The 16,264-nt window shown below is 48.9% G+C and overlaps 2 protein-coding genes across 4 annotated transcripts in view; one reads left to right on the forward strand and one right to left on the reverse strand.

Moving 5' to 3' along the window:
* The first annotated feature begins 622 nt into the window (after nt 1–622).
* Nucleotides 623–8,987, forward strand: Pig-z (phosphatidylinositol glycan anchor biosynthesis class Z). Its single transcript, XM_077669812.1, has 2 exons — nt 623–1,122; nt 1,689–8,987. Exons 1-2 carry the CDS (start codon nt 981–983, stop codon nt 3,284–3,286), a joined length of 1,740 nt encoding a protein of 579 aa, XP_077525938.1. The 5' UTR covers nt 623–980; the 3' UTR covers nt 3,287–8,987.
* Nucleotides 8,707–16,264, reverse strand: part of LOC144137810 (putative helicase with zinc finger domain) — a 68,766-nt gene continuing 61,208 nt past the window's right edge. For all 3 annotated transcript variants that reach the window (XM_077669811.1, XM_077669809.1, XM_077669810.1), the window contains one exon: nt 8,707–13,730. In XM_077669811.1, the coding sequence (XP_077525937.1) occupies nt 12,284–13,730 (1,447 nt within the window). In that variant the 3' untranslated portion in view covers nt 8,707–12,283. The remainder of the gene's footprint in view (nt 13,731–16,264) is intronic.

Here is a 16,264-nt window from a genome sequence, read left to right on the forward strand (position 1 = left end):
TGCTTGACAACTATTTTAGGCAACATATATAATGCAGAGCTCATTTTGAGCGATTTCCACAATATCAAAGCAAAAGAGGGGCAACAGAAACACAAGGGGTGTGGAATATTTGTTGCATTCCCTTCCAGCCTACCACCCACAATGCAACATTTTTTTCTTGTGCTGGATAACTAGCCATTTGGCGAAATTGTGCATCTTGCAATGACAAAATTTAATGCAGTTTCAACCCAACTCCGAACTATACTTAGGATTGTTTTTGGGGGGAAGAAGGGGGGGGGGAAAGCACCAGAACAAATACCCCATTTATTTTAGTGGTTGCAGAAAAATCCCTGACGCAGACACTCGCATTTCTACCAATTCCAACTTATTGTCGACTTTGTGTGAATAGTCTCAAGCCTTTGCAGGCAAACTTTGCAGAGCAGAACATAACTACATGTGTCGGTACCGACACATGTTACACGGTTTTGAAGAACTTTTCAAAACAGACACACAGTTCTTCCAGTATGTCATGTACAGACCGTGGCCTCCGCGATCGGCTGCCGGCGGCGCGCCGCCGGCAGCCGATCGCGGAGGCCACGTACAGACCAATGTTATTACATCCAGTAACGTTAGGTTGAACCGTGTGTTGAACCTGTGCGAACGTTCAAGCGTGAGACTATGATCTGTCACGTTTGTCATAGAAATGAGCGTAAACCGGTTGCTTAAACAATAGACAAAAACCACATACCACACTTCGACGCAGTGCACAAATGGGCGGAGAGTTTCGGGACATATTCTGAAAACCCTGAAATCGAAACTGCAGGATCCGCAGAGACAAAGTTGTCCCGATGCTGCTCGCACGGTGAGACTCGACGCGAAGCGCGCGCGCGCGCCGCGCGCGGACGCTTCGCGCAAAAAAATACGCGGCCGAAAGTGAACTCGGACAACGGGACAACCACCGAAGCTGACCAAAGCGGGCGAATTCGCCTGAAGCGTTGGACATGACAGCGTCGCGTAACACTTATTTTTGGGGCTGGTGTCTGTGGATCGCCCTTGCAGCCGTCCGAATCGCGCTTGTTACCGTGCCGCAAACCGGCTACATACATCCCGACGAGTTCTTCCAGAGCACGGAGGTTGCTGCAGGTAAGTGTCGCGTGACGCCTCTTCGTGTGCAACACAATGATCAGCTCGAAGCGACTAGCCGTCGGAGTTTACTGCGGTTACTGTCACAACACAATTAATTGTGCGGCAATAGCGCGGCGGCTACCTTGCCGACCGCGGAGCTAGCCACTTCAAGTGACCTTTTGTTCAACTAAGCAGCATTTCAAAAAGACAAAATGATAGCCCAAAAGGAACGGCAAACTTGTTTTCAAAACGGAATTTCTCTGCATTCGGCGTTGCACGTCGACGTTCTTTCAGTCAAATGCCCGCCTACGACGACTTCCCAAGTTTCACCTTTGGCTGCACCTGTTGTTAATTAGGTAGACTCGTTACACTAATTACCCTAAACCACTCTACTAATTACGTACTCACGCAAATCGTGCAGCTCTTGTGTCAGCCTGTTGAGCACTAGACTTCTTCAGCACTAGTCTTTTTTTGGAAGCATTACTTTGAAGTGCCAGTCTCTAAGCTTTATTATACTGTTGTGCACAATGCAGTGCTGATGTCTTTATAAGCAGTTGGGCTTGATTGATTGTTTCTGCTTGCAGGTGACATTTTTGGGCTGAAGGTGCGTCGAACGTGGGAGTTCACCAGTGTCCACCCCATTCGCAGTGCAGCCATAATCTACCTGACCAGTGGGATCCCCCTGTTGATCCTAAAGTGCATAGCGCACTGCGTAGCGGGTCCCGGAACAACCCCTTCGCCCTACTGGCTTTTGGTAGCTCCACGGCTATTCGCCTGTCTCGCGTCGTTCATCTGCGACTACACCGTCTACCACCTGTCGGCCTCACCTGCGAAGCAGCACCGTCGTCTCAGGGCCCTTCAGCTGTTCGCCAGCTCCTACGTGGCCCTTGTGTTCTACACGAGGACGTTCAGCAACTCTGTCGAGTCCCTGCTGCTGGCACTGCTCTTGCTGTGTGTCAAGAACGTCCTCCAGGACGACAAGCTCAAGCTGAACGATGGCCAGCTCAAAATTTCCCGGAGGTACACTGCAGTTGGGGCGCTCATCACTTTGGGGATGTTCAACCGACCGACATTTGTGTGTTTCGCCTTGCCTGCCATTGCTTTCTGGCTGTTCAGCCGCATAGAGCGCAGTGTCAAGACCCGGAAGCATCGCACGTATGCCCAGATGGCGCAGCAACTGGCAAAGCGTGCCTCACGACTTGCCTCGCGTTGCCTTTGCTTCTGCGCGTTTCTTGTAGCGGCTGACACGTACTACTTCTGTCCCGAGGCGCTGTCTGGCAAGGCTCTGCAAGACCCGAGCTCCCTGCAGCATCTGGTCGTGACACCGCTTAACTTCATTCGCTACAACCTCAATTCGACCAACCTCAAGTCGCATGGAGAACATCCTCACTTCCTTCACCTCATTGTAAACGTGCCACTGCTTTTCAACATCCTTGGAATAGCGGCCCTCTGGGTGTCTGTCAAGATCCTGTATCGCCGACTGCCCTTCATCTCAAAGCTCGATGAGAACCACGAAACCTTCACTGTTTGCAAATTGTTTGACTTGGTCACCTCGTGCACAGTACTCCTGCCACTCTTTGCCCTATCACTTGTAAAGCATCAGGAGCCGCGGTTCCTGACACCCCTTCTGGTACCCATGGTCCTTGTTGCCCACCGGTCCTTTTCAAAGAAGCTGCTCGTCGTCTGGGCCCTTGCAAACATAGTGTGCTTAGCATTTTTTGGCTTTTTCCACCAGGGCGGGCTAGTACCATGTATGTTGCACATGCAGCAACGCATTGCTGCTCACAAGGAAGAAGGCGCCAATGCAACGGTTATATTTGCACAAACGTACATGCCACCGCAGCACCTACTAACGGTGCGGCAAGATGACGCCACCGTCAAATTTTACGACATGCTGAGTGGCGCCGCAGTACAGCACTCTGGCATCGCTTACCTCGGTTCGAGAAGTAATGCGTACTGGAAGTATTTGTTTGCTCCACCATCGTTCAAGGACGCTAGGCCGGAATGGTTCCAGGACAGGCTAGTGGAGCAGTTCAGCTGCGACTTCCACTTCAGTGGTGAGCACCTCCCACAGTTCAGCTATGCAGACCTTGCAAATGGGGCAGTGTCGCTGACCGATCTCCGCAAGGCATTTTCGCTCACGGTGTACTGGGTGAATTTTCCTGGGAAACCTGGTGTATGACAGATACGGGGTGACATCTACATCTCGCTTGAGTGGACCCCCATCAGAGGAGCCATTGGGCCTGGCATAGCTTAGCTTCGGTAAAGTTAATTCTGGTGCGACACAACCTTGACTCGTTCGACAAGTCTGCCCAGTGCCTGTGTACGTCGCCCATGTCGGAACAATATTTCAGTGAACGTGGCAAAAATGCTATTCTTACTGCCAACTGCCTAAATAGCTGTGAAAGGCTGTTATTGGCTTTAAAGGCCAACTGCACTCAAATTTCACCTCGGCCTAATTTACTGTGAACATACAGTACGCACCACCAAACCGACTGGGACATAACTGGTAGCCCCGTGAAATGCGTTTTTAACGTTCAAAGTGGCTCCGTCACAGGCGATGCTGCACCTGCCGGCGAAACGTGCAAACAGTCATAAAGCGGAAATGATAATGCAGCCGGCCAGGTGCATTTTCCTTTGGCCAGCCACGAGAACTGGTCAAGCTCCGATGGGCACTTTTCTCCTAGGGCTGCTGCGAGGGGGAAACGCGCACGTGTACCCTCTGGCAGGCCGGCCGCTTGTGGCCGCTCGGTCGCCAGCTGGGCCAGCACCAGAGTCACTTGTAATCGCCTCGCTCTTCTCAGTTTGTTTCAAAATCGCCATTTTTTTATTCCCATTTGCACTGTAGATGCGCATATTTGAGCTGTCATATTTTGTATTCAGTAAAACCCCTGAACCCCTACATATAGCCTAGCTCATAGATTATGAGAAAGCATTTGACTCAGTGGGAACCTCAGCAGTCACTCAGGCATTACGGGGCCAGGGTGTAGATGAGCACTATGTAAGAATACTAGAGGATATTTACAGTGGGTCCACAGCTACCATCATCCTCCATAAGGAGAGCAGTAAAATACCTATAAGGAAGGGCGTCAGACAAGGAGACACAATCTCTCCAATGTTATTCACAGCATGTTTACAAGAAGTATTCAGAGCATTGAATTGGGAACAGGTGGGAGTAAGGGTTAACGGAGAATACCTCAGTAACCTCAGATTTGCTGATGACGTTGCCTTGCTAAGTTACTCTGGGGACGAATTGCAAAGCATGCTTTCCGCACTGGACGAACAGAGTAGAACCGTGGGACTGAAAATTAATATGCAGAAAACTAAAGTAATGATCAATAACCTCGGGACAGCACAGCGGTTTGAGATAGGTAGCGAGGCCGTGGAAGTGGTAAGGGAATATGTCTACTTAGGCCAAGTTGTGAAACCAGATCCCAACCATTAGGCAGAGATAATTCGAAGGATAAGAATGGGGTGGAGTGCATTCAGCAGGCATTCTCAGATAATGAATGGCAGCCTACCATTTTCCCTGAAGAAGAAAGTGTATGACAGCGGCATCTTACCGGTACTCACCTACAGGGCAGAAACTTGGAGGCCGGTCTAAGAGGGTCCAAGTTAAATTGAGGACGACTCAGTGAGCAATGGAGTGGAAGATGATAGGTTTAACATTAATGGACAAGAAGAGAGCAGAGTGGGTCAGGGAACAAACGCGTTTTGAGGTCATAGTAGAAATTAAGAAGAAATGGACGTGGGCTGGGCATGTAATGCGAAGGCAAGATAACTAGAGTTCCTGTATATCGCGTAGCGCAAGAGTTGCGCGTCTGATTGCCACATGCCGCGGGTTCCAGTTCGACAGGAAAGCCGCTTCCAGTGCTGCGCACCCCGTATTCAGTCAGTTCCGCTTAACTGAGCATCGGCAGTTGTTGAAGAGACGGCAGCGGCAGCCGCTCAGCTGATAAGCAGCCGACTATCGTGCCGACTATCGTGCGCCAGGTTTCGTACACACTGCTCCTGGCAACTCCTCCTCGCCGCTGCCGCTGGCGCGGCGGCGGCATGCGAGACGGGTGGCTTTCCCGCATGATTTGGAACTCAAGATGGTGGATGGACGCGCATCTCGGCTCCCCTAGGGGAGCTATATACAGTATAAACGATGGTCCTTAAGGGCAACAGAGTGGATCCCTAGAGAAGGCAAGCGTGGCAGGGGGCGGCAGAAAGTTTGATGGGCAGATGAGATCAAGAAGTTTGTGGGGATAAATTGGTCGCAGTTAGCACAGGACCGGGATAATTGGAGACTAGTGGGAGAGGCCTTTGCCCTGCAGTGGGCGTAGATAGGCTGGTGATGATGATAATGATGATTTTGTATTATGGAGTCTTTTTAGGCAGACTATACGAAAACAAGGTTTTCAAGAGGGCAAAGAGTGCAGTTGGCCTTTAAAGGGGACACGAAGACAAAATGCAAGTTTAGTTTATTCTAAAGATTGCCTCGTTAGAATAACACTGACCATGTTTAACGCGAACAAGGTACATAATTGGAAAAGAAGGGAAGGGCCACTAGCTCATTTCCCACACTATAACCTATAACATATTACGGGCTGCTCTGCGATTGGCTGAGGCTGGCCAAAAGCAAACGCAAGTTGGGCAGGGCTTACAAGCTTGCAAAACGAGCTATTTTCGCCTAAATGTAATGCATATAAACAGTGGAAGTTACGAATGCACAGACAAACACAGAAGCACCAGTGTGTATTGAGTGCACTGTGCCGATTATAGGTGCACAGCTGTTTGGCATGTCGAGCTTACACTGGCCAACTGGCATAGCGACATTGTCTTCTGTGTCTGTTTGTTGAGCACACCCAATGTTTCACAAAGCGAATACTGTCAACCATAACAAAAATTATCCAGGTACAAATGCAGTCGAAAACAAAGCGGGTGTGGACAGCAATCCCGAGCAGAATCGTGGCGCCATCTAGGAAGACCAACGGTGAATGAGGTAGCAAAACACATTTGGCCATTCGCTGCAGCCCTAGTAACTATCATTTCAAGTACCTGCCCTGGATACGTCATTGCTGACATTGTGAAACACACGGTTTATTGGGGTAATTAAAATTCTGCCTTAAATTGTTAAATTTCCCAGTGAATAAAGCATTGTTTGCTGCCACACAAGTGCTGGGGCACCAGAAAATGCCAAATGTCTTGAATGAAACAAACGTGTTTTGTAGGCATTCTTCTTTAAACACTAAGCTTCAGTCCAAGCAAAGTGAATATTGCAGATTCCACTTAAATATTGTTGATATCCATCAGCAAAACAAAAAAAAGTAATTTATCTGAGCAAAAACCACGTATCTTTCAAATGATAAGTAAGGATAGTGCTTGTTCTGCACCAGAAAAAACGGCAGGTTCCCATCGAGCTTCAACAACAGAGTTGGGTAACGTCAAGCATGCATTGTGCTGCATGTAAATGGCAGGCCAGTCAGGATGGCACATGCTGTGAAGTTGTAACCTCTGCAAAGATATGCAAGTACTGTGCTCCTAAAGCAGAAAACTTTAAAAAGAGAGTACACAGAATTGTAGGGAGACTCTCTTGGTAGTCAATTCTGATTAAGTTATGGATTGTGTGATTGGTCCTCTCCTCCGGCAGATATGTTGGAATGTACACGACGCTGGGCTCTTAACCGACATTTCCCATTTCAGTAGGAACCATGTAGCTTCTTGCAGTGACATTTTAATCGTTGTCAGCATGTTCGCTTCCTACATTTTAGGCATATGCACACAGCCACAATTTACAGCTCTGCAGGGTGGAATGCCAGCCAAATTTATTTTTGAAGAGGGGGCGGGCAGGGAAAGGACGTTCGAGTCAGCTCAAGTGAAGTTTGACTTTGTGGAGGTGCACGCAGGAGATCCGTGCTTAGGTGAAAAGCAAAAAAAAATATTCCGTTGTATCCTTATGAGTTTGGTTTGACAATGTGGGAAGCAGTGCACAGGTTTTCGGCAACCAAGGAATTGCGTGCTCTGGTTTTTTCCATGGCAAGAGAAGTGCCATCACATTTCAGTCACTTTGAGATGCAGTCGTATTTCATCCTGCTCCTAAATTGATGGGCATAGCGAGTGGGAGCTACGTCCTGCCTATCATAGAAGCGAGTATTCTTTAACCCCATGCCTTGCAGGGTTTGGACATTTAGTGCCAGCTGGAGTGGCCTACTTCATCTTCGGACTCTGAGGAGCGTCATCTGGCTCTTCAAAGATGCCTGCAACGTTCCTTTTACGGACAGTCTGTCTTGGGCTATGTAAATGCGAAAGTTTTAGATGCGAAGGCATCTCATTCACCCGCCTTGTCCCTGCATCCAACGTCGGCGGCGTCGTCCGCCCCTCCCCCATTCTCCTCGCTGCGCTCTCCGCCGCTCACCCCCTCTCCTCTCCGATAGCGAACACTCTCTCGCGAGAGGCATTGGATTGGATTCGATTGGCTTGACTTGGATTAAAGTGGATTGTGTTGCGTCATAGCCGCGGCAGGTGCACTGGCGCTGGCGCGTCCCCTCACCGTTATGCGCGCTATAAAACACGGTGCCTGCGCCGCTCCGTTCCATCGTTCCAGTACCGTTCCTCCGCTGTCCAACACTGCAACGTGAACCCCCTATGCGTCGCATCTACATGGGTTCCTGCGATGGGATGTGGGAGTTTTTTTCATTTCTCTGCTAGTCAACTGCCTGGCCAAAAAACAGGTGGGAGAATGGGGACACCTACGCACCCGTCATGGTGCAGTGAATGTGAAAGCATTGGAGTGGAATGGTGGAACGGATGGGCCTGCATTGCGAGGGCCGCCTTGTTGCACAGCTCCTGTTGATGTAGATAGGCGACTCGAAGACTATCACAGCACAGGTCGAATTTGTAAGAAAATCGCGTTGAAGGCGGCGCATTCATTCCATGCAAGGTAATGACACGGTGCCTACAGCGGTGTCTTGTCGTGCGCGCATTCCTCTCGTCATCATTTCTTGGGCCTTTCCTGATTCCCTCTTTTAGTGTATGGATGTGTGTCCTTGCTTGGTGCACAAGGACTGGCAAGTTCAGCAGCAAAGAAATCTGTGCACAAGGGAACGAACAGTGGAGAAGAGGCTGGGTGGTGTGGGCACAGTGCAGGAGCAAAGCAGAGGTCCAGTCCACCGCCCCTGCAATCAGCGGTGGCATGAACGAAGCAAGAAGAGGCTCCGGGCCAACAGACGAAGAGAAGAGAGAAGTTGAAGCGAACAAGCAACATCCATTTTGGTCCGACTCTGACTTCAAACGAACCAAATGAGGCGTGCCAGACCACCTACAACAAGTCTTCAGGAGAATGTCACATTGTTTTTCTCAGTTGACTCAACTGAAATAGCCCAGTCACAATGAAGCCAGCTTTTAGGTTCTTTTCTACACAGAAAAACAGGCACAGAAGGTAGTAGCCATGGTTTTTGCTTTTAAGGTTAAAGCAAGTGTGCTGGTCATCCACTGGCTGTTAAAAATAATACCAAATTCCTGAAAGGGCAAGAATTCTTTTGTTGTACACAGCCTGCTGATCTCTGTGTGCGTGACTGAACTCAAATATTTGTGCCATTTACTACTAATACGAACCAGTCTACTTAATACCAAACTTTTATTCCCACTCTCTCACTCCTCTTTGCAGCATCATTTATAACCAATCGTGCGTGCATGCCAACTTAACACACATTTCATAACTGCTGTATAAGCACAGCAAAGTGTTATATGCCACTATCTTTTATGTCCGCATGACGGCTGTGCTGCCACAATTTCCAGAAGTGTAGTGCATATGAATATCATGTACAGTACTGCATTCACAAGCAAGTCATCATGAAAATAAATCACACCCGCCTTCATTAATAAAACTTCACTCCTCACTTTGCAGTCAAGCTCACTTGCGAAAAAAAAAAAAAAAAAAAAAATCGGACTAAAATGATATTTTTGGACTCCTTTAGTCCGGCGACATTAGAAGGGGACAACCTTTATATAACAAGTACAGCAACCTTTGACGTATGAGACCGATAACATGCGCAGCTGGCCGCCAAACTACAGTAATACCTCGTTAACTTGGACTCGCAACTCTCATATCTCGAAAAATTGGCCAAGTCGAAATTTTCCGTGGCACATAACTATTTTCTATACATCCCATGTATTTGCTTCCCTTTACTTCGAACTATTTTTGGTCCAAACTGCGGATATCTCGAAATCTTGACTGAGAGTGGAACGAAAATTTTGCCGCTGCAGACCGTTTCACAAGATTCGCACGATACTGCCGTGCCAAAGTCACAAAATTTTTTTCCCGTTTACCCGCACTTACTCCAAAGCCAATGTTTTTCCCCCGAACGTGAAGTCTGAGCCTAGAGGCATATCGACTTTGTCAAGCAACACTGTGGCACGTTGTGTGACGGAACAGACTTGCGCAAAGGTGCAGTGTACTAGGAGATAGAAGTGTGTCGTGTAGGGAAATGCCCAATGGAGACCGCAGGTCTCTTTAGAGAGGCAGTGCCACAAAACACAGCCGGTGAACGCCTCTTGTATGTTTTTTTTTTCTCTTTCAAACCTTTATGAAAAGCAAGATTGGAAGCTGCTGTTGAAGAGCTGGTTAGTAGTGGCGAATTTTTTGCAAAGAACTCGATATTCCATGGCAATTTGCACAACTTTGCTTATCTCGAAAATCCGCTCACCTCGAAATATTTCCTGGTTTTTACTACTTCGAGTTAACGAGGTATTACTGTAGTTCTTTATGGTGACAAACAATTATAACTAAAAAAGACATGGAAGACAAAAAAATAATAAATTGTGAAACATCAGCGACAACAAAGCCAATGAAGGCCAGAATCGCCAAATACCCAGACCTTAAAGGCACGAATTTAGAAAATGTAGTACAATTCCAGAAGCCCAACCGTTAGTGGAGTACAGTCGACAACAGATAGAGGTTATGGAAGTTTGAGTTAATACTCTGCCAAGTGCCGTCAACTGAGCACTTAAAACAATTTTGTACTTTTCAGGATGATGCACCTCCTGCGCACATGGAGAGATGCCATGATGTGATGATGACAGTGCAGCAGCAGTGGTGCACAAATCACAAATGGCTCGTTCGCGAGCACTGCAGCCTGCATCGTACACACAGCGTACATAGGTAGTTTTCAATCATCACCACCAACCTCTGATCCACTACAATTTCCGTGCCTTCAAGTAAGACAAAATTTAACACACAGTTGCAAACATAATTTCGACCACTCAACAAACAACAAAGCATGGCATTAAGGTCTCGTCTGCTTCCATGTTGTTAAAATTAAGATTTTGCACCTCGGACAGCATTCTTTTACAGTGCGATGCAAACACCACCACGACAACTGAGCGGAAGTGCAGCATAAAACGCTCGAGACAATTGCGATCCCACTAAACTGGCCAAAAGTATTGTAATCTGAATCACACTATGCCTGCTTAAAGGGTCCATGAAGAGAATTGTTGAACTTTAAAGAGTTCGGCTTCAGTACCTCTCTCAGCTCCATTCCGGCCCCGGAAGACGGTTTTTAACCGATGAAAACGCAAGAAATACTTTTCAAATTTCGCGCCACAGTGACGTGTTATCAGCGCGAGTGACGTCATATGGGCCAGCACTGAAAATTTTCAGTGGGTTAGGTGCACGTTAGCATTCAAGTGATTCGATCAAACGGAACTAACGGCCCCACTACAATCGTCCAGTCATGTGTCCTCGCGATTGATTAGTTTGGCCGCCGTCAAGCGGGCAAACTGTGACGCCATAGAAAAGTTGCTGGAAACTGGCTAGCGAGTCGCCACAGCTCCACACGTTTTCTTTAATATCTCCGTTATTTTTTTGAAGTTTGTGATGAAATCAGTATCATTTTTACCAGGAAAAAGCAGCCTTTCTAATAAACCAAACTTGTATAATGTCTTCATGGCTCCTTTAAGTAACCAGATGGCACATGAGGCAAATGGGGGAGGATCTAAAACGGAGGCATGCCACCACAACGCATACTCGTGGAATGTTCTCGTTACGACAGCCGTTCAATGTGGTCGGTGATGGCCGCTGGCCTACAATCACACCACCTGCACCACGCTCAGAACCATTGCACAAGCCACAAAGACAAGATGACTAAGGGTTGCCAACACTGGGAGATTCTTGGCAACATTGAAAAAAGGGGGCATCACAGTTATTACAACAACTTCCCAGAATTCGTAAAAGTAACAAAGATGCTCTGGAATGCAGTGTTTGGGTAGAAATGGTAAAAGGCTTTGAGAACGCATCTTTGGTCCGATTTGAGTAGACATTTCACTCCTGTTTGCTCACTAATAGGTAAAACATAAAAACAAGGGGCATTTGAAATAAAGGGGAAAAAAAAAGGCAAGTTAAAATCTGAGTAAGTGGCAAGTACTTTTACTTTGTTTGCACTGATGTAGTTTTCTTTTCTGCACTCTGACAGGGGACAAAACTTGGGAGACAAAGCTTTCCCCCTCCATGCGGGATATGTTTGATTGTTTCATGGGCACCAAGCATCACCAACAAAACTGGGGACATGACTGATAGACATCAACATAGGCCCGGAAAATGACCGGAATTGACAGCAACACAGTGTCCTTGTTCTTGTTATGTCAATTAAGACGTGGCAAGTTCTACAAACTTAAAAGAGAAGGAGCATTTGGGGCTGTACATTCTGCTCGTGTCCTTTGGTTGCAATGACGTAAAACCGAACAAATAAGCAAACACAACAGGCATCTTGCCTAAATTCCAAGATAAGATTGGAGACCGAAGAGGAATCTAAATAAAAAGAAGATATCGGTGGAATGCACTGAATACAACCTCATTCAAAAAGTTTTGCAAGTAACTAAAAGAAGAACAAAAGGAGGGTGCTGAGGAATTTGTTTAACAATGCTAAAAATAACTGATCAGGCTCGAAAAGCCTGCTCAAAAAGCCGACACGCACACTGCTGCACTACGGATACCTCAGATGCAAGAAAAAAGGGAAAGGGGTGAGGGCATAGCACACAACATTACTAGGACACAGCAAAGGTGCCCCAGTAATCTACTTCACTCATTCAAAAGAACAAGAAGGGACTTCTGCTCCCCCCCCATGAACTTGTCTCCGTGCCCGGCCAGCAGACACGCTCAAAAACGCACGCACGCACCAGCCTTCCTGCCAACAGGCCATCACTTCACCGGGCCATTACGCAACGCCTCCGAGTAGGACTGCACAGGCCTGCTCGGAGGCTGCCTCGTTGCCGAGGGCCTTGAGACGTTGGCCGCCTGCGCAAAGCCCTGCCTGAGGGCGTGAGCCAGCCTGGCGTCCCCAGAAGTGTCGTCTCTGGTCAGGGCGTTGTACAACTCCAGTCCGCCGGCAGTGCCGTTGATGGATGGGATGTTGCGCACCTGACGCTGGCCACTGTTGGGCGCGCTGCTCCCTTGTATCACGTCCGTGGATACCGACTTCACATAGGCCGTCACCTTTGTTCCTGGATTGGACTGGCTTGTCGGCCCATGCTTCGTCGAGTTCCAAACCGTTTCCTGGACACGAACAGGAGGAGCTGCTGGCGGCTTCACCTGGGCCCGAATGCCTGGCTCGCTCGTCTGCGATCGGGGTGCCGATGCCTGGCGAGCCTGTGCCATCATCTTGCCCGCGAACGATCCTCTGTTGACAAGACCATTCAGCCGTGTCTGCTCCTTTGGTTGACTAGAAGGGGCAGCCTGGCTGCCGGGTGGGTTGGGCGGCCGGCTCGGAAGTGGTGGCTGGGGGGCTGCACCGGTGGACGCGCTCCCACCCATCGTCCGCGCTGCTCTGCCACCCACGGACCCTGCCCGTCCGTTAGCGTCGTCCTGAAGCATCATGTTCCCGAAGCTGGCAGACATGCTGGCAGGGGCTCTGCTGAAGTGCCTCACGGACAAGGTCGGGTCAGAGTTGAAACCCAGAGGCTTGCTGGCTTGCGCTGGTGCTTGGGCAGAGCTGGGTTGAGGCGGAGCCTGAGCCCTCGGCTGGCCCGGAGCCTTTGGGTGTCTGTTAGGCTGCCTGGACTGCTGCTGCAAGTACTGCGGCTGCTGGTTTTGCTGCGACTGCATTTGGAAGCGCTGCTGCTGCTGCTGCTGCTGTATCTGTGTGTAGTGGAGCAGCTGCTGCTGCTGCTGCTGCATGTACTGTGGGTTCATGAAGCCGGCTTGCTGCTGACCTGGGTACGTGTTGTACACCAGGGCTCCGAGGCCAGGATGGAACCCTGGAGGGAAGGAGCCTGGCGGGAAGGGACCCGACATCCTCGGCTGCATCATCCCGTAGAGACGGCGGTCCACAGCCGGAATGTAAAAGCCCGGCAGCGGAGGGGGAATGTGCCGCGAGAAGAACGGCATTGGGCCGGGCTGGTTGGGGGCGGCCGAAACTGAGAATGCCGGCGGCCCGTACCCAAATGCTGCTGGCGGCCGCACGGTGTCGGCCACCGTCGACTGCTGTTCGAGAAAGGGGTGCTTGGGCCAGAAGCACTCGGCGTGGGGGTTCAGGCCGTACTCCTTCTGCAGCTCGAAGCCGTCCAGCTGGTACTTGATCTCTTCCCAGCGCATGTTGTACAGGCTGCCGTTGCGGGCACACGTCAGCACGAACTTCTCCCACAGGGTCCTGCAGCCAGAACAAGGCGCCCGCTCGCTACACAAGCACTGTGGTGGCTTGCACGCACTCTCAACAGTTGCTTCACACAAAATCACCCTGCGCAACACTGGCTTGAAAGTGGCAGTGACCTTTTTCACGATGTCCTACAGAATTTGAGGTTGAGTACCAGAGCTCTCAGCTAATCAACAAGGAAGTGTGGTAGCGATTGGCGGCAGACATTAGACAGTTACAGGTTGGGGGTGAAGAGTGAAGCCTAGAAGTTCTACAATACCACACAAGCCAATTTATTGTTTGGCTGGTTAACATCATGTAAAAAGGCCGACAAAAATAGTTTGTGGAAAGGCTAGTGAAAAACGTCATTTTACACATTTCCTGTCTCACCCGTCATTGCCACTACCACCTGCTCAAGTCACTCGTCAGAGCTGTCGGAGCTTCCCTCAAAGGGCGACATCCTTCATACAACTCTGCACCCTGTACTTAGAACCTCTTTATCCTTTTTACAGCCCCTGGCTTCTAATGTGACAAGTAGCGCTCTGCGATGTCCATGAAATTATTTCTTCTGACAGTGGCATGAATACTTCAACATCTGCTTCTGCCAGTTTTGAACATTTTTCTCGGTCACGGTAAACTGGCACTATGCTGCCCTTCGTTTCTGTGAACTCTTATCCGTTAGAGTTCAAATCGGAATATAGGTCTAGATTTGTTACCAAAAAATGTGCCAAAAAGTTTGAACTATATATTACTCAAACTATATATATGCAGTAAAAGCTCGTTAATTCAGATTTCTAAGGACCGGAAAAAATGTCCGAATTAACCGAATGTCTGTATTATCGAATGGTCGAAATAAACACAATAAATGCAAGTTTTTTTTTTACATACCTTTATTTTACGAAGTAATCGCGTATGCTTGTCTGCTTTCGAGCAGAAATTCGCGCGGACACAATTTTTCTGAGCCCTTCAAGGTGCTCAGCAGCTCGCATGCTATCTTCAGTGTCAAAACAAAATTCTTCGAGGACGACGCGGGCCTCCGCGGCTTCCTTCACAGTATGAGAGTGCTTGTGTGGCTCATGGTGCGGCTGCTCCTCTTCGAGCTCTTCGGTATCAGATTCGTCGCCATGCATCACTTCCTTGACGATTTGTTCATCAGTCAGAGAGCCGGCAGTGGCAACGCCAGCATCAATGCCGACATAATCGTCGAGCGTCACTTCATCAGGCATCACACTTCCGAAATCCTGCCCGTCATCGGCACCGTCGTCCGGCGACACTACGGACACTGCATCATTGCTGGAGTCGGGTACAACAAAGCCACTGTGCCTAAAACAGTTGGCACAGTTGGCCTAAAACTTTTGTTCCGAATTGTTCTTTATTCGTTTTTGAGCCTCGCCAGCGACCTGAAAGTCGCCGAATTATCCGAGTTGCGGTCAAATCTGTCCGAAATACGAGCGCCCTGTCTCATAGAGTGATGCGTATATTTACAGGGACCAGATGACGTGTCCGAATTAACCAATTTTCCAAATTAACGAGAGTCGAATTAACGCGCTTTTACTGTATATACAGTCGAACCCCGCTACAACGAACGCCGCTTCAACGAAATTTCCGCTTCAACGAAATATTTCCAATTCCCCGTCAGCTATCCATAGAAGTCAATGCAACAAAGTCCTCGCCACAACGAACCAGTTTTCAGGCTTGCTTTCGCTTCAACGAAATTTTCGATGATTTGGGCTGGGTTTGAACAATTATTTTACAATAAAATAAGCATAGCGCCAGCTATCTGTAACTTTTTATACATTCAGGACGCTTAGTTTCACCGAAAATGCGCGTTGCGACCACACCGCCACCGAAAACAAAACAAAAAATAACTCATAGGCGCACGCCATTGCTTGATGGTGATAACGATGTGGCTGGCCGTCTTTACACGAGGCGCAGGCCCGCTTCGCCAAGGCGGAGCCCCAGAGCTACAGCCACTACAGCCAATCCATATCCAGTTGAAATTGCATGAATGTGCTCCGCTGCTGGCGCGGTGCCGTCATGTATGCGTTGTGAGCAGCTGTCCTTGCCGTTTTCCTTCTACCATTCTTCATAGCCAAGAGCGAAAATCATGTTTGCGCATTTGGTCTTGAAGCCTAGTCATCCTATCTTAGTTGCGAGCACGCGGTCATGTTAAATGCTTAAATGCAAGCGCGCGTGTCTTGCCTGCCAAGGTCAGTAGCTGCCGTGCCCTGTCAGAGGATAAGATAACGGCACTGCTCCTGCCACAAGGGAGAGGGGGGCTTCCCACGGCCTAGCAGCTATCTGCAAGTAATCAGCTCGGTGGACACGCCTTGTTGTACAGCGATACGTTTTGCGCCTGCATATCTTCACCCCCCTCCGTAACGAGTTCTTTGGGTGGTGAAAAAACAGATAACCATTGGTATGTTTGTTATCCGAATAAACACGAGTTATTGCGCGTCACTCCTTTTTCTAAACATTGTATTATGCTGCCAATGTTGCGGAAACGCACGGGGCTATTTTTCTGGCCTTTCCGTGGTGTGTTGGGGCAGATT

Source organism: Haemaphysalis longicornis, unplaced genomic scaffold, assembly GCF_048455015.1.
Source record: "Haemaphysalis longicornis isolate Haplotype H1 unplaced genomic scaffold, Haemaphysalis longicornis Haplotype H1 scaffold_5, whole genome shotgun sequence".
Classification (NCBI taxonomy): Eukaryota; Metazoa; Arthropoda; class Arachnida; order Ixodida; family Ixodidae; genus Haemaphysalis; species Haemaphysalis longicornis.

Excerpts from the sequence above, each read along its gene's own strand:
- Pig-z (XM_077669812.1), top strand. The coding sequence starts at position 981 with ATGACAGCGTCGCGTAACACTTATTTTTGGGGCTGGTGTCTGTGGATC. Across the intron at positions 1,123-1,688 it reads GAGCACGGAGGTTGCTGCAG|GTGACATTTTTGGGCTGAAG; the intron begins GTAAGTGTCGCG and ends TTCTGCTTGCAG.